Genomic DNA, 25,842 nt, shown 5'->3' on the forward strand with positions numbered 1-25,842 from the left:
AGTTAAAAAAACAAAAACTGCAACAGACCACAACATTACAAAGTCTACCTTTTGTGCCCCTCTCTTAATAGGTTACCACACTTTACATTTTATGATAAAAATATTACAATCATATGGTGAAACTGGCATTGGAAGGTTCCTACTCTGGAAGCAAACTCACAATTTATACCCTGCCACTTGCCAAGGGGCAAATAATCCCAGTACTATGAAACTTAATGCAACGGTATGAGATGCAACTGGTCTCGTTCAACTGCAGCTGCAATATGCTCGGTTTCTTCATCCCTTCTGCTAAACATCTGGATTCCCTGTACCAATTCCATTACCTTTTGGTAATTTTTTCACTTGATTCCACACATGTTCATTTACTGGAACTCTTTTTGCTGAACGGGGTGGCAACTCAGGTCCTGGTGTTCGGATTATACTGCAAAGGTCTAATGTTTTAAATAGTTCCTGAGAAAAAAAAAAGTCCCCAAACCATTTTAAATTATTTACACCATTTCATATTCTAAACAAAAAGAATAATTTGTATACCTTTAAACATTAAAGAACTGTACTGAGAATCAAGCAGTCAGCAGTTTGCCATCCCACTGTACTTAAAATATTAGATGAACTGAAACTGAATGTGCAATATGAATAAGTAATATTCTGACCCCTATCAAACCCAATCATCTTATTTCCAAATTTAAAACAGCAACCAGCAATTCTTATTTTATCTGAAGGTCCTCACAAGAGTATGAACATTTTGCACAATATAAAATATAATCAGTACGCCAGCAGAAGATATGAACCCATGAAACATTCTCTAGCCTTCTCAGTTTATACACAGAGAGATCGTCCTCCATCAATTTTCAGGGTTTATTCTGCATCTAATTCCCTGGCCTTCATCGGGGAAGCTTATAGCATGTCAGTACTTCAAAAATGTAAGAAGAAAAAGCTGTAAGAAGGTAATTGCTAATGATATTTACAAATTTTAATAGAAAAGTAAAAAGTTGTTTTCTCTTTTCCTAAGGAGGGTATGCAGTGCCATGTTGTATATACTTCAGGGTTATATAGATGGACATTTCAACATAACCCCCAGCCATGTGAAAAAGACAGTGAAATTACTTCTTACCTGATGATTTCCTTTCCTCGAAGTAAGGCAAGCCAGTCCACCCCAGTGGGTTCTGCACTCCAACCAGCAGGTGGAGACAGAGAACAAAGACTTGCCAACATCACCCTCATATAGCTCTGCTCAGACACCAGCCGGCTAATGTTTCTCCAAAAGCAAACTGTGGACACCAACCGCTAAACATTAACAATATCATCGCATTCTACAAACACTGTTCAACAAGCTTGTGGATTTTTTTTTTAAACAATGGAAACACTGGACTCAGCTCCACTAATAGTCCCTTAAGACAATCAGAGTATCTTATAAGAATGAAACTCACTTACCCAATTTGTGGGAGTCCAGCTGCATGAAAGATCCTGGAACCTCATTCCTTTCTGGACAAGGATCTAGCAACACAGAAGAAAGTCGGCCACCTCAAGGCAGCCCCGGGCGGGAAGGTAGACTGGCTTGCCTTACTTCGAGGAAAGAAATTTATCAAGTAAGAAGTAACTTCACCTTTCTCTTCATCCAAGCAAGACAGTCCACACCAGTAGGATGTACCAAAACTACTCCCCCAAAGGGCGGGAGTCTGCCTGAGGCCTAAGAAGCAATGCCATAACAAAGGCAGAATCCTCTTGCACTGCCACATCCAGTCGGTAATACCTGACAAACGTATGCAAAGAAGACCACATCGCCACTCTACAAATCTCTGCCAGAGAAAGCAAACAATTCTGCCCAGGAAATCGCCTGAGCCCGGTCGAAGGCACTCTGACTTGTCCTGGAAGAGGATTCCTGGAATGCATATAAGCTGCTGACACTACTTCCTTAATCCAATGAGCTGTGCCTCGAGAAGATCTCTCCCCTGTCTTTACCCACCCGTTGAAGAACAAAAAGTTATCTGACTTCCGAAACTTGTTCGTAACCTCAAGATAATGCAATAAGTGCCGTCACATGTCCAACGGACGCAATGTCCTGTATTCCTGACCATCCATATCCTTATCCAAGGATGGTAACACAACCAACTAGTTTAAGTGAAACTCAGAAACCACCTTCGGAAGAAAGACAGGTACAGTCTGAATCTGCTCCTTATCCAGAGTGATAATCAAACAAGTATCTCTGCATGACAAAGCTTGCAATTCTGAAATCCGCCTTGAAGAACAAATAGTGACCAAGAACTGTCACAAAGTCCCTCATGAGAGGCTTCTAAGGAAACTAAAATGTCATAGGACAGGAGTCTGTGTCCTTTCATGGATTACAAACTGGTTGAAAGATGGGAAACAGAGAGTAGGATTAAATGGTCAATTTTCTCAGTGGAAAAGGGTAAACAGTGGAGTGCCTCAGGGATCTATACTTGGATCAGTCTTTTCAATATATTTATAAATGATCTGGAAAGCAGAGCTATATGAAGGTGACATTAGCGATTCTTAGTTCTCCGTCCCCACCTGCTGGTTGGAGTGCACAACCCACTGGTGTGGACTGGCTTTCCTGGATGAAAAGGAACATTTAATTTCCTGATAGATTTTTTTAAATTAAGCTTTAAAATCATTTTTTCATGTCTTTCTTAAACACATGTACTTATGCTGCTGGTGACTAGAGTGCTGGTGTATGTGTGTGGACAGCTGCCTGGTAGATTTCCATAGAAGAATCACTTTTCTGGCCATTATTAATATATACAGCAAACACTGGAACCTGATAATAGTTGAACTCATCTGAAGAGGAAGATGCAGGAACTATCTCATTGGAACGAACAAAAGGACCAGTTGTATTGCGCATCAACTCTTCTTCCAGAGGTGTTGCACAAACTGGTGATAAGTCCATCTGTAACCCACAAAAAAAAAAAAAGCCAAAACAAATATTATTACAAATCACCATTAGTCGTCACTAATGCTATACATAGAATAGATCAATCTGTGTCCTCCCATGACCCACAAATGGAGCTCTTTACCAGCAGAATAGGCCCAATATATAAACTGCATAAGAATATATAAGAATATAAGAATTGCCATACTGAGTCAGATCAAGGGTCCATTTAGCCCAGTATCCCATTTCTAAAAGTACCTGGATTGGCCACTTGGTTCCCAAATAATAGATATATTTCATGTTGCCTATGCCCAGGGATATGCAGTGGTTTTTCTCGTCCACCTGGTTAATGAGTTTATGGACTTTTCCTTCAGGAGCTTGTCCAAACATTTTTTAAACCTAGCTATATTAACTGTGTTTACCATTTCCTTTGGCAATGAATTCCAGATCTCAATTGTGCTTTAGTGAAAGTATTTTCTCCAATTTGTTTTAAATGTGCTTAGCAACTTCATAGAGTTTCCTCTGTTTTACTCTTTCAAAAAAACCCAAAACTAATCAATATACACATTTATCCATTCTACTTCACCCATGAAACAAATATAAAAATAAAATAAAAAAAGATAAGACTATTTTAATGATCGGTTACAAATTTCTTGTAAAGGTTTGCAAATTCATGTTTGCGTTTTTTCAGATGTTTTACTACTCTTTAGTTTGTCAATTTACCTTATTACATCTTCCAGGTTCACTGAGATTTGTTTCAGTTCCTCCGAATCATTACCATTAAATACTGTTCAAGCATGGGCATCTCCCCAACATCTTCCTCCATAAACACTTGAGCAAATGATTCATTTAGTCTTTCTGCTGTCTTCCCTAAGTGCCTTTTTAACCCTCCCTCATCCATTAGATGATCTAAGTGACTCCCTCACAGGCTTCTTACTTCAGATGTATTTGAAAAAAAAGTTATTATGAGTTTTTGCCTCTGCAGAGCTTCTTTTCAAATTTTTTTACCATCAGTGTTTTATATCCAATTTGCCAATGCTTATTGGTTTTTCCTATTTTTTTCATTTAGATCCTTTTCCCATTTTTGAAAGATATTCTTTTGGGTATAATAATTTCTTTAACCTTACCTTTTAACCTTACTTGCAATTGTTTGTCTGCTTCGCCTTTTTTAATGTGTGGAATGCATCTGGTCTAGACTTCTAGATGGTATTTTTAAACAATGTCCATCCATGCCTGATGTTAACTCAACCTTTGCAGTTGTACCTATTAGGGTTTTTTTTTCTTTTTTATCAATGTCTTCCCTTTGAAAGTTAAATGCTAGGGACTATTTTTTTATATCATCTGCCCTCCAGTTAATTAAAATACAAGGCAATAAAAACAATATATCATACAACCAAATTGTTGGAAAACAAAAATGATATATAATATATATTTTATATATAATTATAAAAAATATAAAGCTACACAAAATACATATAAATTTATATTCAAAGGAGTATATCCACAACTCAAAACACCAATATCAACATCAGTAAAAATTTATATCAGACATCATTTACACCCAAAACACACCAGACATATATCTAAAAGAATCACAAATGACTACCTCCCAACATATTTCGCATAATAGAGCTTCAAGGGAGAATCCACAAAATTAGTGTCAAAATTCTATGATTCCCAATCAAAGGAGGTATCTTCATATGGAGATTATTACATTATAACATCACATTGTTTCTTCTTTTATCATTTCACATGCAGAGAAAGATCTCATACAATCTCTTCATTATGTACAACCGATGTTCCCTCTGTCATATAAATCCAGACGAAAGTGAAGTAACGTCCCCCAATACGTCTCAGCAAAACATGTATAATTCTTCCAAGCCAAACAAGAGTCCATTGAGAAATGCTCATTACAGGAGCACCGCCATCTTGTTGATTCTTCCCCGAAGCAGCTTTGTTAAGCAAAACATGTTGGGAGATAGTTATTTGTGACTTTTTAAAGATATTTTTGTTGTGTTTTGGGTGTGAATGATGTGTGGTATATATTTTTAGTGGTGTTGAATTGTAGATATACTCCTTTGAATATAAATTTGTATGTATTTTTTTGTAGTTTTAAATTTTTGATAATCATATCATTTTTGTATCCTATAGTTATTTAAATCAAATTTGATTGCCTTATGATCACTGTAGCTAAGTGGCCCCCTCTACCACTGATGGGGAACATTCTATTCCAAAAAGATTGGCTCCACCTTAACCAAGGTGGAACCAGGCTGTTAGGTGATAGCATTTAAAAAGGAATAGAGCAGCTTTTAAACTAGAATATGGGGGAAAGCAGACAGTTGCTCAGTAGTGCTTGGTTTAGAAGGTAGTATCTTCAAAGGATCCCAAAAGAGGGAAGTTAGAGCACTTCAACAAGAGGTTTCAATAAAGGCAAGAGTAATTCAGGTGCCTTTAAATAAAGGGATTCCAAACTTCAAAAAAGGTTGTACACACAAAAAAAAACATTACTTTGAAATGTTTGCATTTAAATGCCTTAAGTCTAAAAAATAAAAAAGTGGAAGAGTTAGAATATATAGCACTGAATGAAGAGGTAGACAGTTTCTGCAGGTTGAATTTGAAAGTTTTATTTACATTGAAATTTTGTTCTGAGAAAGGATAAGCAGATTAAGGCTCTTCAGCTTGGAAAATGACAGATGGGATTTGATTAAAATTTATAAAATCATGAGTGAGGTGGAATGAGTAAATAGGGAATGGTTAATTACCCTTTCAAACAACACTAGGATTAGGGGACGTGCCAAACTAGCAAATGGCAGATTTTAAACAAATTGGAGGAAGTATTTTTTCACTCAGCACACAATCAAACTATGGAATCTGTAGCCGGAGAACGTGGTCAGGGCAATTATTGTAGAGGTTCAAAAAAGGACTTGACAAGTTCCTGAAGGAAAAATCCATAAAGGTATTAGCTAGATAGACTTGGGAAAGCCAGCAGATATCCATGGGAATAAGATACAAGAAATAGATCAACTAGTAGGGATCCAACAGGTACTTGTGACCCAGACTGTCAAGAGACAGAATGCTGTGCTTGGTAGATCTTGGTCTGACCCAGCATTGTATTTCTTATGTTCTTAAATTAGATGTTAAAACTCTGAATATGGCACATACCACTAAATCTTCTCGAAACAATAATGGTGTGCTTGTCAACACTTGTCTATTTTCCTCTATGTGGTATAGACTGGAGTTGGTATGCTATGCAGAAACACAACATAGGTGTTATAAGCAAATACGGAGTTCCAAGATCTGATGACTTCATTGATAGGCAGCATCTCTAAAATTAAGTCAATTCAGGAAATTTTTGAACGAGAGGCAGTAATATTCACACTGAACTCCTGATTTAGAAGCAAATAACTGGATTGTCCGGGTACGTACAGGGAACTGGATTGTGTTATCCTCTCCTTTAGAAATTTTGCAATAGGAATGCTGGAAATAAACTGCCAAGTCATTCATTCCACAAGTGGCCACATGAATATTTCTGATGCTCTAACTGTAAAGCACAATTATTTAATTTGTATTTAAATATAAACAGAAAAGTGCAAAAAATGTATAGGAAAATTGGTTCTTACCTGCTAATTTTCGTTCCTATAGTACCAAGGATCAGTCCAGACTCCTGGATTCTGTCCACTCACCAGCAGATGGAGGCAGAAAAAGTTCCAACGGACTCCGCCTTTTCCGTGAGGTGCACCTAAAGTACGTCAGTATTTAAATGTAACAAAGCAGAACTAAAAACCCAACTAAGTTGCTAACTGCTATAAACTGGGAGAACATTCTATAAGAACCAAATTCACTGACCCAAACGGCAGCAGAGCACCTAACAACATATAACAAACATATTATGTGAAAATACTTATCTGCAAAGTAAACAAGAACGAGCGGCCTCTCCTTTATCTCCAAACTGAAAAGGGCGGGACTTTGGACTGATCCGTGGTACTACAGGAACGAAAATTAGCAGGTAAGAACCAATTTTCCTTTCCCTGTACGTACCCGGATCAGTCCAGACTCCTGAATTGTACAAGAGCTCCTTTACCTAGGGTGGGACCCTGAGAGTCCCGTTTGGATCACCACATCACCGAAACCCCCAGATCCTGGAGCCTAAACATCCAGGCAATAATGTCTAGCAAAAGTATGTAAAGACTTCCAAGTCGCCGCCCTACAAATCTCATGCGGAGATACTTGCTGACACTCCGCCCAGGAAGTTGCTTGAGACCTAGTAGAGTGAGCACGAAGGCCAGATGGAAGCGACCAACCATGAAGTAAGTATGCCGAACCAATAGCCATTGGGCTATAGTAGCCCTAGATGCTTTGTGCCCTCTCTTGGGACCGCTCCAGAGCACAAAAAGATGGTCCGACATGCGGAAACTATTAGTGACCGCGAGATAACGCAATAGAGTGTGCCGCACATCTAGCTTTCTCAAATCTCTAGACTGAGGATCCGAAGGCTGTGAATCAGGAAAAGATGGCAGATTAATTGACTGATTCAAGTGAAAAGAAGAAACCACCTTTGGAAGAAAGGATGGAACAGTCCTCAAAGAAACTCCAAAATCTGAAATTCTTAAAAATGGTTCTCTACAAGATAAAGCCTGAAGCTCAGAAATCCTACGGGCCGAAGAAAGAGCCACCAGAAAAATCACCTTTAAGGTAAGGTCTTTAAGAGTAGCCCTCTTTAGAGGCTGAAAGGGCGCAGCACAAAGAGCTTTAAGAACCAAATTTAAACTCCATGAAGGGCAAGGATTTTTGAAAGGATGACGCAAGTGTTTTGCCCCCCCCCGAAGAAAATGAGCCACATCAGGATGGGATGCCAGGGTAACTCCTTTTATCTTCCCATGGAAGCAACCTAGAGCTGCCACCTGTACCCTGAGAGAACTGCAAGATAAGCCCTTAGCCAGATCAGCCTGCAAAAAAGACAAAATGTCAGGAATCAAAGCCCGAGTAGGAACCACCTGATTCTCCTCACACCAGGATTCGAAAACTCCCCAAACCCTGACATAAGCCAGGGAAGTAGAGGTTTTTCTTGACCTGAGAAGAGTAGCGACCACCGCATCAGAATAACTCTTATTTTTAAAGCGCCACCTTTCAAAAGCCATGCCACTAGAGAGAAGCGATCTACCTCTTCCAAACAAACAGGACCTTGGCAGAGAAGATTCGGAAGGGTCCGAAAACGAAGTGGACCATCCACTATGAGGCTGACAAGGATGTCTCGGCCATTCCGGAGCTACCAGAATCACCTCCGAGGGATGAGATTCTATGCGCCGAAGAATTTTGCCGACGAGAGGCCAAGGAGGAAACACAAAGCAGAATGTTCATTGGCCAGGAAAGAACCAAGACATCGACTCCTTCTGCCCCTGGCTCTCGACGTCGACTGAAGAAGTGTGGAGCCCTGGAGTTCTGGAACGATGCCATCAGGTCCATGCTCGACGTGGACCACTTTTCGCATATGAGATGAAACGCCTGCTCGGAAAGTTCCCACTCCCTGGGATCTAGACGATGGCGACTGAGAAAGACTGCTTGAACATTGTTGAGCCCAGCGATGTGAGATGCTGCAATGTGAAGGATATGTTGTTCCGCCCATGTTATCAACAGCTGAGCCTCGAACGCAATCAATTGGCTCTTGGTTCCCCCTTGGCAGTTGATATAAGCCACTGTCGTCGCATTGTCGGAAAGGATTCTGACTGACTTCCCCTGAAGAAGCGGTAGAAAGGCCTGTAAGGCTAGTCTCCAGCCCCAGGCAGCTCCGAAATCGGAGCCGTTGAAAAATCCAAAATGGCCGCCACTGAAGAGCTCTGCCGGCTCAAAAACGGCCTGGCCAAGCCTGGGGGAGTCGATCCCCGGATTAAATTTGTCCTCTCAGCCGAGGAGGGACCTTCCCCACCCGGCAGGCAAGCAGGGCAAAGACCCTGCAGCGAAAAACGGGAGTAAAAAAGCCCACAGGCAAGACAAACTGACTTCGAGGCATGGCCCAAGCTGTGCTGAGGAAAAAAAAAGTAAAAAGTCTTAAAGTGACAGCCTCAGCACCAAGGAGAGAGAAGGGAGACCCTGCTGACTCCTGCCTGTCTGACTGCCGGATTAAAGCCTGAGGACCAGAAAAGGGCAAAAAAAAAAAAAGTAAGAAAAATTCTGGTCAACTGCTGCAGAAGTCAGAGGTATTTGAGTACCTGCGACTTCAGAACTTTGGTACCTTTTAAACTGTTTTTTGGGTTTTTAGTGACTGAGCGCAGCAGCGGGTCTAAAACCCTCTCGGCAGCCAGAAAAAGGGAGCAAGTCCCGGAGGGAGACGGTCCCACACCTGAAAGGTAACCCGGACTCAGACTTTGCAGCGCAAAAGGGGCAAATAGCCCCGTGAGTCCGGCAAGAGCGAGGAGACGAAGTCGTCTCCCAAGGAAAAAGAAAAAGACACTAGGGACCAAAGGAATGGAAAAGGCTGACTAGCCCGAGACAGAGAGCCGAAGGGGAGCTGTTGCACCTGCTGGAGACAGACGAATATTGAAGGGGTTAGTGTACAGGTTCTCCCCTTAAAGGGACATCCTCACAATTTTGGTCTGTCTCCACCTGCTGGACAGGGGACATAACCCACTGTCTGGACTGATCCTGGTACGTACAGGGAACAGGAAATTTAAACATTTGTTAAAAGTAAAAATTACCAAATGAGGTTAAATGGAGAACTGAGCCAATGATGTCCTCACTTTCACATAACTTTTCTTGTAGACCCAGAAGTTAGCATCTTTGCTTACCATGGGAGGGTCAGGTGTTCTCAACCGCTTCTGTTCTGTAGCCATCCCTGTACAAAGACTTGACCCTTCTTCTTCCATCTGTCCATAATCACAGGATGCAATCTGAGAATCTAAGTGGCTGGAGAATTTTACCTTTTTCTTGCATTTAACATGTATAGATTTCACAGTTTGTTTTAAAAGTTCCTGTAATAAAACAGAATATATTTCATAAAATTTAAAACAAAATTCTTGTCAAATAGTACAATTAAAAGACAAGAACAATAGGTAAAATAAACACAAGCATCAGCCAGACCAACTTTCTTATGAACAAATAAAGTTGAGAAAGTCTATTTAATACCTTCATCTTCTTCTCCGTTCTTTCCAGAGCTGAACATTCTGCTGTTTTCTCCCTAGCTGACACCAACCTGAACACCTTTTTTCCTGTTTTTTTATAAAACAGATGGATCACTTTACAACATAATGCAGTCCTCTGTGTGTATACAAATAGTAAAACCAATGAAACCAAAAAACGCACGTGAACAACTTCCATAAAAAGTGAATATTACTATGACAAGAGGTACTTTCAGGCACCTAAATTAAGAATATAATTAAGGTCAAAGGTCTTCATCTCTAACTACTGGTTTCTAACCATTACATAAGTTCACCATTATTCAAGGCTCTCTTTTTACCAGTTTTACTGCATAAAGTGCCCCATTTTCCAAGGACTGGGGAATCCTATTGGTCTCACCCACTACATGGTTCTCCCTTTAGTGAACCCCCTACTTTATCAGATTTATCTTTATTATCCAACAATGTTGCTTTTTCCTACATTTTAAGTCCTTTGGAATCAGAATTATAAAATATTGTGAACCTGTAGGTTCTCTGCTCTTTATACAACTATTATATTGTATAGCGCAACTATAAACTACACTTGTAATTCAAAACTGAAATGTAAATTAAGTTTTTGCCGGCAGTTTCTCCATTTTCTTCCAGCTCAATTAAGAACTGATGCTGGGATCCTGGCACCATAAGCCTTCCTTCACAACTAGCTGAGAAATTCCCCTCTCCCTCCTATTTTAATAAACCCTTCCTCCAGGTCATTGCAGTAACAGTCCCGAGACCAGGAGCCATGCACCAGGGTCCCTTCCAGAACCCTGCAACCACAGGCCCTAAATCTAGCCACCAGGGGGTTCCCTTATTGACCATCACGAATCCATCCCATCCCCCCCCCCCCCCCCCCCCCCATCATCAAGGACTGTAAATGCTGCCTTTGCAGCATCGTCACAGCCAAGCCTGACCCGATAATTGAACCAGGGGCTCTGTATGTGGCAGTGCACAGCACTGGCAACGAGCCAGCCCTGCACCATCTTACCTGTGACAACCGTTGACACATGCTGTGCTGTTTCAGAAGGTTCTTTTAACTGCTCTCTGAAATAAAAAAAGAAATGTTTAATGCTTGGGTGTGCAACAAAATATATGTATGTTCTTCAAAAGTGGCACTGAATACTATAAATGCGACCTGTTCTAAACTAGGGGCTCCTTTTCAAATTAGGAAATGAATTGAATTCTGAACAGCTCAGTTCAGCCAGTTATACGTTCCGTAGAGGCAGATAAACCAAGTCTGCTTGCTGTTAAACAGGAAAAAGGGGATAACAACTCCCTATCACCGGGAGCCAGGCCCTCTCCGTTCCTTACTTTTACGGTACACATTACCTTACAGTCTGCGCCACATGATTATCCTTCGAAGGTGGTTCTAGAATGCAACAAAAAAAAAGAAATTGCTTTACTTACAAGAGTATGATCCAGTATTATGCAAACTGCCTCATCAGCACCGTCACTGCACTAATGGGCCCTTCCTTCTCCATCGCTGGTGGCGGCCAATAGCCCAGCGACCATGCTGATAAGGATCAGCACAGCAACATGCTAATAGCAGTGGGAGAGGCTCAACAGGAGGCAATTTCAAAAGCTGAACATAAATGGCCTCTTAAGGAATGAAATAACGGAAAAAGAAACCTTTATGGTTTTAACTGCCAACCATAAGACTATAACTTTTGCTTTAACCGGTCAATTTTCTCTCCAAATATTAGCAAGTTTCTAATTTGGCACGTGGTTTTTCTGTTTCTCCTCTAAAATGTAAATGCAGAATTTAACAAACAAAAGTGAGTTAAATGAGGATGAAGATTTTTTATGAACTGATTAGCAGAGAAAGCTTACTACAGTAGTGCATGAGAACAACACAGTGAAAGAGAACATTTTTAGACCATTACCTAGAACTGCTGAAAGATTTTTAATTTGTGGTATCAGGTCTACATTCAAAGCTGTGCTAGTATCCAACAAAGTAGAATTTTTATACATAAGCAAGTCCTTAGAGCAAGTCTGCTTACCAATAGATAGCAGGATGAATTGACCATGCTGTCTGGGTGATGTCATCCAACAGCGCTCTCACAGACTCTCTCTCTCCCCAAATATTTAGAGCTTTTGCTCTGCTGCACCTGCAGGGCACTTCCCGCGCAAAGCGCATCAGTCTCCTCAGTCTATAATTAAGTGTAACGGCCAGTGAGTTGGTCTGGAAGGTAAGAAAGGAATGTGCAGGGAAGAATACGCATAGCTAATTCATCCTGCTAACTACGGAAAACACCATTTATGGTAAGAAAACTTGCTCTTTTCCATCGATAAGCAGGCTGATTTAGCCATGCTGTCCGGGAGTCTCAAGCTCCAGGTTGTAAAGAGAGGCGTGGGATGAAGGGCTCGAATGGGGCACCCTTTCTTGTCCTTTCCATCCTTCTCCACATTATACTGTTGGGTTTGTTTTTTTTAATCCCACTCACCTTGGTGGACAGACCTTTCCGACTGACCACACTTGATAGAACTGCTTGACCTAAAGCACTAGCCGTAGCTACTAGTCAGTGTAGGTGTGAAGCTTTCACTGGTCCAATCGCTGAATGAGCTGCCCTGGTCACTCAGGAACTCAAATAGTAGATTAAAGTTATTTTTCTTTACAAAGTCCTCAGGTGGGGTTTGAACCCCTTCCACCTGGATAGAAGGCGGATGCCTTCCCCACTGAGCCAGCACCTCAGTTCCTGAAGGCTGGCTTCAAATGTTCATCTCCAACCAACTTAAATCCACTGTTCCAAAATCTGGCCCCACTGGGCCTAACTGCCACCACCCACCGTATCTCTCGGGATGTTTTCCTCTTCCCTAAGATACAACCACCCGCTGGCAGTTCTCCAGGCAAAATATCCTTGTTGTACGTCCAAACAAACAGAAGTCCCCATGCTCACCTTCTTTGTGATAGTGGTTGCAGTCCTTCACACGGTCGGGGAATATCCAGTGTCAAAGTCTCCCAGAGCAGCCAGGTAGCCCGATCCTTCCTCCTCAGTCCCCGGCAGGAGACAGACTGCTCTACTAGGGAGTCCTTTTTATCCTATGGAGACTCCTCCTCCAATCGTAGGCAATTGGCTTTGGAAAGGCTCCTCCTCAATTTGGCCCTCCCCTTGAAGCCACTGATTGGTTCCCAGAGCTCCACCCTCCATTTCCCACACCTGTGGCTCCTCTGGTCTTATAACCTCTGGGGGAAGGAACCAAGGGACGTCTCTAGCCTGGTGTTGCCGTATTTTCCTTCCCCCCTTCTCCTGAATCTTTGGTTCCTGAGTCTTTACCTGACGGTTCTGGTTTGGGACATAGACCCCGTCACAGTAGGCAACAGTGAGAAGTAAAAGTGTGGCTAGATGACCATCTGGCTGCTTTGCAATATGTCTTTGATGGGCTCATTCCTGAGGTGCGCCACTGAGGCTCTCCATGGGCTTTGACTGCCATGGCTAATGGTGGATGAACTGGCTTGTGGCAGTACTGTACGCAATCTGAAATCCAGTTTGAAAGAGTTCTCTTGGTTACGGGCATTCCTAATGCATTAGCATTAAAAGAGATGAACAACTGTGCTGATCATCTGTGTGGCTGCGTTCTTTGTTTGTAGCATGCCAATGCTCTTCTGCAAGCCAAAGTATGCAAGAATCTCTCGTTTATTACTATGTGGTTTAGGGAAAAATATAGGAAGCGTGATGGCTTGACACTACATTCGGGAGAAACTTAGGATGAGTTCTGCGTACCACCTTGTTAAGAAAAAATTGCAAATAAAATGAGACGTGCACTGAAGCCTGATCTTCACTTACTCATCAGGCTGAGGCGATAGCAACAAGGAGGATTACCTTCCAGGTTAGAAACTTTAGAGATACTAACTGCAATGGCTCAAAGCGATCTTTCATCAGCGCTGTTAAGACAACTTTCAGATCCCAGGGTACGGGAGGTCTTTTGAAAGGGGGATGAAGATTTAAAAGACCTCTCATGAATCGAGATACTAGAGTACGGGAAGCAATCGAAGAATTATTGACCTTGGCATGATAAGCGGCTATGGCGCTTAAGTGCACTCTTACGGACGACATTGCTAAGCCAGATTCAGAGAGTTAGAGCAAGTAACGGAGAATCTGTTCTGGTGAGGAAGAGCAAGGGTTGATGTCCAGACAGTTACAATCATCAGTATAACGCTTCCATTTGAACAAATAGTTCCATCGAGTTGAAGATTTTCTTGCTGCTATGATAACTTCCTGAATAGCATCAGGAAGAGCTAAGTCTTGCAGAACTTCACATTCAACATCCAAGCAGTTAGGCGGAGGGAGAAGTGGAGAGTGCGAAGGAGGGAACCCTCTTCCTGAGTCAAGAAATTTGGATACTGATCAAGAGATATATTGGATTTGTTTCGGAGTACTGTACTAGATACACATACCATGGTTGCCTCGGCCATGCAGGAGCTGTGAGTATGATTTGGACCAGTCCTGGCTCACCTTCTGGACCGTCCTCGAGATAAGTAGCATTGGAAGAAAGGCATACAGCAGACCCATTGCCCACAACAGGAGGAATACATCTTGTGTCTCTCTGAGATGACTGGGCTGGATTGAACAAAATCGAGCTACCTTCTGATTGTGTTTGGATGCAAAGAGATCTATCCAAGCAGTCCCATCGAAGGAAAATTTTGTTGGCTATTGACTAGTTGAGGGACCACGTGTGAGGGTGGAAGATCCTACTGAGGCAGTCTGCAAATGTTATTTGCCACTCCGGGCAGGTAAGTTGCCTGCAGAGATATCGAGTTCTCGATGGCCCACTCCCATATCCATACAGCTTCTCTGCAGAGGAGCTAGAAGCCTGAGCCCCCTGGACTGGATGATATACACCCCAGGGTTCTGAAATAACTAAAAAATGAAATTTCAGATCTATTTCAATTAATCACTGCATGCATCCAAAACATTCTGTTTCCCAAACCTGTTCTGTGGGACCCCAGTCAATTAGGTTTTCAGGATATCCACAATGAACATGCATGAAAAGTTTGCATGCAATGGAGGCACTGTATGGAAATCTCTCTCTCTTTATTGTGGATATCCTGAAGACCTGACTGCCTGAGGGTTGTCTAGGAAAAGTTTGGGAACAACTGTTCTAGCTTTTCCAGCCAATAATGTTGGCTCTGCAATGTTTTCTATGCTGCGACATCACCCACATGTATGACTATTAAAGCCTGCTGTCCACAGAGAACACCACTTACAGGTAAGGAACTGTTTACTGGAATAAAACTCTTTAATAAAAGCTCTTAATATTACCTGAGAATTCTTCTGCTCCCCTGAATTCTTCAGGTGACAGACGACTATCCAAACTACCAACAGACTCTGTGGTTCCTGAAATGGGTACAGAGTCCAAACAATTCAGCAAAAAAGGAAGTAACACCAGTTGGTAAAGTCATTCCTGTAATTAAAACAAATTTATATGCTGCTTTAGGATAAATCTAGACATACATGAACCTACAAAGGTTCATAGAAGAGCCTGCTAGCCAAGTCACCAAGAGCAGTGTAGGTTCAGTAATGGGGGCTACTTTTAAAGGTAATACATTTCATAATGGGAACTGTTTTACCACTTAAGTACTGTTAATAGAACAGTACTCCCACCACTCTCACGTCAGGAAATGCCTCTAGTTCATGGAGAAATGAATTCACAGATCTTGTAATATCTGCAGTCTTCATCACATTAGCTAGCTCTGCAGCTCTCCCCTCATCTCCACGTGAAAAAAATGATAAAGCTTTGTAACAAAAATACATCCACCACATCCAATTAGAAATGGTGAGTTACCCCAAATTCTGAAAACAGGGATCATAGTTATTTCCAGGAGGGGTAAGTCTAGACTGATGGGATAACAAAACAGAAATTGACAGAGCACAGGCAAAATTCCCAGTCACAGGAATTCAAGCCATGTATGGGCTTCAAAAAACCTGCTAAAGCAGTACCTGGGAGGGAGACCATGTGACGGCTTTACTCTGCCTTGGGCAAATTTGCAAAGTACTGTACTGAAGATGCCCAAGAATTTACATAAACTCCACATGCTTCTGCTTTCTGTGCAAAGTATGTCAATATACTGCTCCAGTAAAAGCTGTAACTATAGATTCCAGAAATACGTTGTGCGTGGTTTTATTTACTTCTGAAATAGTCATTTATGCAATGCAAGTAATCTTTGTTTAGAAGTTGCATGCAGAATTAACTGCTCTGTTTTCTAAAAGTGCTTTGTTCTGTCAAAAAAAAAAAAAAAACGTAAAACTTGACTGAGGCGCTGGCTGGGCCTTGGGGACTCTGCTGCCTGAGGCGGCTGCGGGAGCCCTGATGCTGCTGATGGGAGCGAAGGGTCGGGGGATAGTATTTCCTCTGGCGGAAGAAAGACTTCTTCTGCCTCAAACTCTCCTACCTCTTAGCAGGGGAGGACGGGGTCGGAGTTCCGGCGGAGCTGGGCCACCGCATCCCTCACCCTGTCGTCAAAGAGATTCTCCCCAGTACATGGCATGTCAGCGACCTCTGGTTGGAGATCAGAGGCCCACAGCCATGCCATTCTGCGGGCACCAATTCCCGCTGCAGAGACTCTCGATGCGGTCTCGAAAACATCATAGGTCACTCAAACCTTGTGGTTTCTGCACTCCAGGCCCTTATGCACCAGCGTCATGAGGGTGTCCTGCTCCTGCTGACACAACTGCTCGGCCACCTCCTGCAGCTGGCAAGTACTGGCTCATGTAGAGCTGGTAGGAAGCTATGAGGGCAATAAGCATGGCTCCATGAAAAACCTTCCTTCCAAGAGCAGCCATCGCTCTGTGATCCTCCTCCGAAGGCACCAAGGGATGGGGGGCTGCAGGCCTCAGTATTTCAGCCAATCTAGGTAGTTCCTCCAAGGAACTAACCACAAGTACTGTATCGGCAGGGGAGGCTGCACTGACCCAATGGGCACAGACGTCAGCTAGGTCAGTAACGCACCGCTGAGTGCATGGAGCTTCTCCAACCTAGGGCTGTTATGTAATGGCACAGAGTACTGAAAACCAAACATTGGGTGCAGACTGAACAGGATACCCCAGTTTCATTTGTTTGGCTACCTCAGAGACACTGGTGGAATATGAGACAGAAATCCCCAATTACAACTACTACTTCGGTGTTATGGAAGAAGTGGAAAAAAATGTTGGTGGGCAATAGCGATCATCACTGTAAATCGCCCTTTTTATACAGTAGGGGCTTTCAGCCAGGATTTGATGCTGGGGATTTTAGAAGATGGGGGGAGTTGGGTATCACTGTCAGCTCAATACTGTAAAGTGCTGCCGCGGTTACCCTGCTCCTAACCTGCTTTCTACTCACTTTCCGGCCGCGTTATCCCTTCCTGCGATACACAATCCCCTTTAACCGATTCTTACCGCCTCTTTAAATCCCCGGGTAACCCCTTCCGCACGTGGCATGTATATCAGATGTAAACGAGCGAATTAGCTATTGCCTCCCATACAGTAACGCGCGCCCCGACTATCGCTATTTTACCCTGCCATTTTGCCCCGCGTTTAACCTGCTAAATTACCGCCTACCCCTACCCCTGCGTTAGAGGCAAGGGTTAAGGGTAGACAGCAAACTTTCCCACAAAAGAAAACCTAAAAACCTAAAATGGGTATAAATACCTTGGATGTCACTTTCCGAATCCCCCATCTCCACGCGGGCGGGTGGGCGTGCGGTCATCGAGGCGGGAGCCGGCGGGCGCGCGTTCATCCAGGCGGCGGCAGTGGGAGCCGGCGGGCGGCGCGTTCATCCAGGCGGCGGTGGGAGCCGGCGGGCGCGCGTTCATCCAGGCGGCGGTGGGAGCCGGCGGGCGCGCGTTCATCCAGGTGGCGGTGGGAGCTGGCGGGCGCGCGTTCATCTAGTTGGCGGCGGCGGGAGCGCGTTCATCCAGGTGGAGGGAGCCAGCGGCGAAAGCAGACTCCAGCAGCCCCCGCCGGCAGTGAACGAACGCACGCCTGTGTATGCCCGTGCAATTTCGGCGCTCAAGGCAGGGCATTAGAGAACGCCGACGTCACATGCCGTGACGTCAAACGTCGTGACGTCACGCCTTGAGTGCCGAAATTGCACGGGCGTACACAGGCGTGCGTTCATTCACTGTCGGCGGGGGCTGCTGGAGGCCGCTTTCGCCACCAGCTCCCTCCGCCTGGATGAACGCACGCGCGCCGGCTCCCACCGCCGCCTGGATAAACGCGCGCCCGCCGGCTCCCACCGCAGCCGCCTGGATGAACGCGCGCCCGCCGGCTCCCGCCTCGATGACAGCACACGCGCCCACCGGCTCCCGCCTCGATGAACTCGCTCCCGCCTCGAACGCGCGCCCGCCGGCTCACGCCAGTAAGTTTACTTTTTTTACACTTTATTCCCTTTTGTTTTAATTTTCGCCCTGCGCCTTGCTTCGGGAGGGGGGGGAACCATCCACTTCCTGGTACCTGTCATTTCAAATGTCAGTTGAAATGACATTTGAAATGACAGGTACCAGCACACCCAGGATACTGTATAGGCGCTGTATTAAGCGCCTATACAGTAAAATGGGTTGCGCGGGCCTAACGCTTCGCAGACGCGGCTTGCATTTGCAAGCAATTTAAATAGAGTATCGAGCGGTATGTGAGCAGGACTGTGCGTGCGGGGAACGAGGGTGCGCCCGGCACTGCCGCACTCTTTCTAACGCGGCCTTACTGAATCGACCTGTGTGTTTGAACAGCTAAGGGAAGGACAGGGTATAATCTTATCTGACACCTTACAAAGAAAATATTCATTGAGCAGGAGGGACTGGCTTCCATAGCTACAAAGAGTTAATTTCTTATGTCATGTGGGGCCATATTTCACATATGCAGCAGACAAGACTGTTTGAAAATCTGTGAGACAAAGCTGATAAAATCACTGGGGCTATTTCAAAGCTATATGCTACGTTAAATGAGCAATTAAAGACAAAACCGAAACACATACTTGCTTGGGAGAAAGATTTGGGGGAAGATGTGTACGAGACATCTTGGAATCAATACTTCGCTACAATGGGAAAGTGCTCTATTTCCACACTCCTATTAGAGAATGGATATTAATTACTCTTCCAATGGTATCTTATCCCAGAGAGGTTGCATAATTATACCTGGCTCTTAGTGATAAGTATTGGCATAAGCTCCTTCATTTATATACGGCGGCATGCATTTACTGGGGGGAGGTGATAAAGTGGTCCTTGGAGGTTTCTATTCAAAAGGATCCTAATTTTTTTCTGCTGGGTGCTCCTATTGGGATCACTCGAACAGGAGCATCCAACAGATAGTGATTGTGGCATGATGTGAACTGGCATGTTGGTGGACAAAACAGTCTTTACCCTCTATATCTTTTCTGCACATCTGGCTAGGAAACATGTACTATATAGGGAAACTAAGTGCCCATAAAAAACGATACACTGCAACGGTTTAATGAAATCTGGAATCCCTATGTACAAGGATTGTCTGATAAAGGTAAATTTCACTGCATATTATCATAGTCATAAGCCACAATGTTCATACCATTTTGTAATTTTACAATACATAACCCAATCCCACCCTCTCCCCAACACAAATATAAACACCATTACACCATAGCTCTAGCCATAACTAATCTATGTTTAACATGGTAGTGGTGCAATGGTAGAGTTCTAAACTGGCCTGTTAGGTCAGTGCTTGTTCTGTTTCATATGTTTTCATGCTCAATAAAAATTCTGAACTGGAAAAAAAAAAAAAAAAGAAAGAACCAAAACTAACTAGGGACAACCTGAACGGGGGGGGGTGGGTGGGAAGGAAAATCAAGGAAAACCAGCAAGATGCCTGCTGTGAAAAAGCAATATGAATAAGGAAAATCTGAGTGACTGCTGGGTCGACAGCCCATGCCTGCAAAGCTTTCCTGGAAAAGTCTAGAACAAACCAACAGCGTATAACAAGAGATAAGGACCAATTAAGCCAGTATGCTTTCTGTGTCTTCCCTTCTGGTTCACCACAACTTTGGATAGATGAGCAAATAGATTTCCCTACTTAATCACCAGTGCACTTTCCATGCCTTCCACATCAAGAGATTACATTCTCATTAGAAAAACCACCACTCTCCTTAAAGGAAGGAAAGATTACCCAAAAAATACCGCTAAGAAAAAAGCCTGCTGCGCACACACACACACGCACACGCTAAAGAAGTGAAGAAAATACATTTCTACCTGCAGGAGACCAATGAGCAACTGGAGAAGCAGCAGCCCAAGGGCTCATGAGGAAGAGTGAACCCACGTGGATTTTGTCGTCCTTTGAATCTGAGTCGCTGGAAGGCACACTCGAAGATCCAGACTGGATGGGGCTGAATTCTGGGGTAGTGGGGACTCACTCTCACCCAAACTGCTAAATTTAGTACTACTGGCCACAGAATTATATTCATGTAAATATCAGTAGTCCGTCTAATATGTAATGCTTTAAATTTATTTTCACATTTAATTTAGCATTAATCAAAGATATATGTTAAAATAGGTGTTATTTTATGCTCACCTGAGGTTGTGTCACTATTCTTTAGACTATTCGTTTTACCTTTAGAACTGGTACCTGAAGATTCCTGTAATACATAACAGAAAATATGTTTTTGACCTTTGATTATGCAGAACATTTTGAATGATCACAGTATTAAAACAGAGGATAAAGGATCTAATGACAAAGGGGACAAAGATGAAATTACTTATCTGATAATTTCCTTTTGATCACCTCACTCGCTGAACCCCTTTCCAGATCATTTATAAATATATTTAAAAGCACCGGTCCAAGTACAGATCCCTGAGGCACTCCACTGTGAAAAAAGTGACCATTTAATCCTACTCTCTGTTTTCTGTCTTTTAACCAGCTTGCAATCCACAAAAGAACATCACCTCCCATCTGCAGATGCCTCTGTCAAGTCGAGAGACGCCAGGAACTTCAGAGATGGACCTCAGAGGCTCCATGCAGAGAGCTGCATTTACCTTCTTTAAATTCAATATCAGCTGAAACGTCCCTACCTTTTTTTTTTCCCCCGGAACCATGAAATAGATGGAATACAGGAAAATTGGTTCTCCCCTTTTTAAAAATTGCCTCCGGGGCATTCCACTAAAGGCAATTAACTCGTAAACTGGATACAGGGGGGAAAGAAACAGGACACTTAACTTAAACTGACCTCCAGCCACACTGAGCACGTCCAGGGTCTAAGCCAACAGATTCTGGACACGCCAAGCATGTTCAGGGTTTGAGCCAACAAACTCAGCAAGACATCTCCGTGAAAAAAGAAAAAAATCTGAGCCGAGTCCAATGCGGCTCTCAGTCAGATGTAATTTCTTCCTCTTCTAAGGTGAGAAAGCCAAATCTCCATCAGAATCCTCTGTGAACATTACCAGGGACAGCCTCCCTTCAGGGGATGTCCCAACATGGGTAAAAGCTGTAGTAGTCAAATTGCTTTGAGCATCTAAATAGCACTGACACAGATGGAGAGCAAAGACTGAATTGATCTCAGACGACAAGCCTCACAAATAGCAAGGTGCTTGTATCTACTTGTCCCAGCGCCTAACTCTCCTGAACTTTGGCTCTTAAGCAGCCTCCTGCACGCACACACACCAACGCCACCTGGGCGTGATGTTCAAATCTAGGCCACAGCCTTACGCGCACGGGTCCCTGCGAACGCAAATGCCAAGTGGCGAGAATGTATGCACATGCCTACGCGCCCGGGAAAAGAACCACCGTCACGGCCTACCACGCAGCTAAGTAAAGCCTGCCTGCAAGTTCAGCACATTTAATCCCAGATCCGTTCAACATCCAGCACCAAAAATCACTGAAGGCCTAAAGAGCCTCCTGACCAGCCGAGAATCCCTGGAGACTGGAGCCGAGAGCCAACATACCCCGCTGCCCGTTCCGCTAAACAAGCTTTGCGCATAAGCAAATTAAAACCAGCAGAAGACCTCTACCAGAACCAGAGACTCCTCCTCAGTGCAAGTGCCTCTCTACACTTTCGCAGGACAGGGAACCGCCACTACGGTTGAGGAGGGGATTCCCCTGCCTCTCCCACTGACGCTGCAGGGAATCAAAAATGGGCACTATTCCCGCCTGCCCTGATGGGGAAAACCTCAGCGCTACACCCTGACACCTGCAAAGATTGTTGAGCCAGTCTAGCTCTGGGCTCTCCCAAAGTGCCTTCCCCACCAGGGATGCACACAGAATACTAAGCCTTCTGAATTTAGGCGCGACAGCGAGTCTGCACATGAATGGCCACTGTCTGCCTCGCGCCATTACCATGCTGCCCGAGCAACATGCTGCTATCGCCACCCTGTCTACCTGAATTTCAGGAAACCCTAGTGACCAGTTCTGAAGTAGCGATCAAGGCCCCAAGTGACCGGCACGATTCCACTGCCTCCCGGTCATTTTTTTTTTTTTTAAAACAAGCTTTAGAACTGCATCCACTGCTGTAACTAGCCCCGGAACAGAGAGGAACAGAAATTCAATTCTTCCCTGCTCAGACGGGACTCAAAATGCAGAACTGCCAGAACGCTGCCTCACGGGGATAAGGGATCTGGACTACCAGATATACACCCCCACGGAATCTTGGGACGAGTTGCCCTCAGGGTCACTAACCCCCTACTCGTCTGCCTCAAACTGGGGGGGAGGGGGACTGGCAGGACCTGGGAGGAACTGTAGATCTATCGTCTCTTTTTCTTCTTTTTTTTGTATACTCCAGGCTGCAGGCTTTATACCATCCAGGCGTCTGCACCGATCTGGGTACATACAGGGAAAGGGGTCACAACAGAATAGGGGGTTGGGTTCCATGTGGGAATTTGGGAAGTTATGCATAAACATCACTGTAGGACAGACTGGATGGACCTTTTTGGTCTTTATCTGCCATCATTTACTATGTTACTATGATGCAACATGGTACTTATGTTACAAAAGCGAAAAAAAAACAAACCTGGGGGTTCTCTTGCCATATGATATCAGGCTAAAATGGTCCCTGATAGTACGATATTTGTAGGTAAAGTTCAGAAATATGAGAAAATAAAATGAGCGTTTTTTGTTTTTTTTTTTTACTTAGATCATGAGAATCTGATTTCACCACACAGAGATGTTGTTATTTCACAAATACATGAGTTAAACACCAATTCATGAATCTCTTCTATTTATATCCAATACAGATTATGCATTAGAAAGTGCTTCAGCACACTCAGCCTTCCCCTACCTTTTTATTAGCTATGCTGAAGTGCTGTTTTAAAAGCTTTAATCATGTTCCAAAAGCCAACACATTTTTTGTCTCATCAAAACTAATATATATACATATATACATACATATACATATATACTCACTTACATTCCATTCAGCGATGCTCTTTCCTTTGCAGCTTCGGTGCAATGTGCTTTTGTCAACGTTGGTTATATTTTCTCTCATCTGGGACTGGGTACTAAATACAGACATGCATGGTAAACCAGAAAAAATAATTTATGTACCACGAATATGCAAAGCATTTAAAGTATGTGTAACAGAGACTAACATTATTCCCAAAAACAATATAGTGTCACAGCCAAAATTAAGTTTTCCTCACTTACTTAGCTGGCAGGCAAAGGTCACCACACGTACAGACCTTGATTCTGTAAAATTCATCTTGGGTTAAAAATGTACTCTGGGAGATGTTATGAGTATTCTGGGCATAAAAATATTCACTTTTCAAATTTAAAACTAGAGCTTTTCAATCATTTTCAGATAACTTGGATTTATGCTGCTTTCAAGAGCTCCTTTTCTCAGCTGTAGAATACCTTCTCACCCTCATTAAAACATCTCCTCCCTTCATGATCCCTTCTATGATATGGTAACCTACTCCTCCTCCAGGAACCACATCATATACAAATCTGAAAAAGGAGGACACAGCAAACCTCCACTGTCAATGTCCAGATTAAATAAGAGGGGAAAAAAAACCCACAAAAAAGAGAATTTTATAAATTTCAACGTTAACCACCAAGAACAGAAGTCAACTGAGAAACACAAAGTCCAAAATCAATGCAATCATCTTCTTCCATAATGAGAAATTACTACTTACCTGATAATTTCCTTTTCCTTAGACCAGACAGATGAATTCAGGACCAGTGGTTTAAGCACCTCTACCAGCAGATGGAGACAGAGCAAAACTGACGTCACAGTATACTACTCCTGCAGTGACATCAGCCTGCCAGTAATGTCTTCAGAAGCCAACTGTGGACAGACTAGCCAAAAACTTGATTAATAACAGATAACCATTTCAGTTCTCAGCCAACAGGAAACATTGAGCTCAGACAAAGAATACATTAACACTAGCCTAGGGACCAGTAACCCCTGGAACACATAGCCAAGCGGGAAGCTGAATTCATCTGTCTGGTCTAAGGAAAAGGAAATTATGAGGTAAGTAATAATTTCTCAATTCCTAGCACCCAGAAAGATGAATTCAGGACCAGTGGGATGCACCCAAGCTACTCCCGAATAGGGCGGAAGCTGCCTACTGTCCTCTCAAAACCGCACGTGCAAAAGCTGCATCCTCCCGGGCCTGCACATCCAGATGATAATACCTAGAAAAGGTGTGTAAAGAGGACCACGTCGCAGCTCAACAAATATTGATGGTAGACAACAATCTAATTTCCGCCCATGGCTCTGCCTGAGCCCTAGTGGAATGAGCCCTAACCTGATTAGGTAATGGCTTTTCAGCATCCACATATGCAGCTGTGACCACCTCCTTAATTCAGCAAGCTACTATAGCCCGCAAAGCCAGCACACCCTGTTTAACTCCACCGTGAAGTACAAACAGGCAATCCGTCTTAAGGAAAGATTTAGAAAGCTTCAGATACCTCACAACATGTCTCTTGACATCCAAGGATTGCAACAGACAATATTCCTCTGCATCTCTTTCCCTATCCAGAGACGGCAGGGGAAAGAACTTTTGGCAAAAAGGAAAGAACAGTATGCAGCTCTATCACCCCTGGAGTCACCAGAAAGAATGGCTTCTGCCAAGACAAGGCCTGCAGCTCAGATATTTGATGCACAGAACAAATCGCCACAAGAAACACCGTTTTCAAAGTCAGTAACCGTCAACATGATTGGCTATGAAACTATATGGTCAAATATTTATTTTACTTATGTACCGCACCATAATCAAAATAAAATATGTCTTCACTGATTTATGGACTCATTTCATATACATTACATTAGACATCTATAAGATAAAAAAAATAAGGACTTTGAAACAAAGCCTTCATGACATAACCAGGTCATTTATATGACCCAGAAGGATTCAGAAGACTGCTGGAAGTTAAGGCTTGGACCATGCAAAGAAATAATTTTAAGGTGCTGTATACCAAGCATCAAGTGTCAGGCTAAATACGGTTTGAAAGCTTCGCCTACAGTATGCCTCGAAAAGTGTGTGCCAGCAAGTAACTAAGGGCTAGATTTACTAAGCTTTTCCCTCGCTCCCCCCTCTCCAAGAGACTTCAGTCAGGCCTCACAGTCTCTTCAAAATGCTGGCCCAGGACATCAGGATCACATATTGCCTTGGCCAGCTGTGACAACATGTGATCCCAGTGCACGGGATTCATTACTGTTCTCCAGCAGGTACAGTACAGCTGATCTGTGTGAACTTTCTTGCAGTAAAACAGAGCAGCGACATTTTACCACAGCTTAGTAACTAGAACCTTTAGTCGTGCAAGCCCTGTAGAAATACAGGCACATTCACCAGAACAGCACATCTCTTTCACAGTAACATGGTGCTGACGGCAGAAAAAGACCAAATGGTCCATCCAGTCTGCCCAGCAAGTTTCTTATGGC

The 25,842-nt window shown here is 43.4% G+C and overlaps 1 protein-coding gene across 2 annotated transcripts in view; it reads right to left on the reverse strand.

Moving 5' to 3' along the window:
• The window catches only part of LOC115079873, a 44,862-nt gene that overhangs the window by 12,958 nt on the left and 6,062 nt on the right, over nt 1-25,842 (reverse strand). The window contains exons 4-13 of one of the 2 annotated variants that reach the window (XM_029583819.1): nt 23,368-23,458; nt 20,544-20,607; nt 15,294-15,368; nt 11,362-11,401; nt 11,021-11,076; nt 10,007-10,089; nt 9,670-9,852; nt 6,050-6,133; nt 2,777-2,905; nt 324-450 (exon numbers count right to left, since the gene is read on the reverse strand). In XM_029583819.1, coding sequence (XP_029439679.1) covers nt 324-450; nt 2,777-2,905; nt 6,050-6,133; nt 9,670-9,852; nt 10,007-10,089; nt 11,021-11,076; nt 11,362-11,401; nt 15,294-15,368; nt 20,544-20,607; nt 23,368-23,458 — 932 coding nt within the window. The remainder of the gene's footprint in view (nt 1-323; nt 451-2,776; nt 2,906-6,049; nt 6,134-9,669; nt 9,853-10,006; nt 10,090-11,020; nt 11,077-11,361; nt 11,402-15,293; nt 15,369-20,543; nt 20,608-23,367; nt 23,459-25,842) is intronic. The other variant, XM_029583820.1, reaches the window with a different exon arrangement.

The sequence above is a fragment of the Rhinatrema bivittatum genome, chromosome 18 (genome assembly GCF_901001135.1).
Source record: "Rhinatrema bivittatum chromosome 18, aRhiBiv1.1, whole genome shotgun sequence".
Taxonomy (NCBI): domain Eukaryota; kingdom Metazoa; phylum Chordata; class Amphibia; order Gymnophiona; family Rhinatrematidae; genus Rhinatrema; species Rhinatrema bivittatum.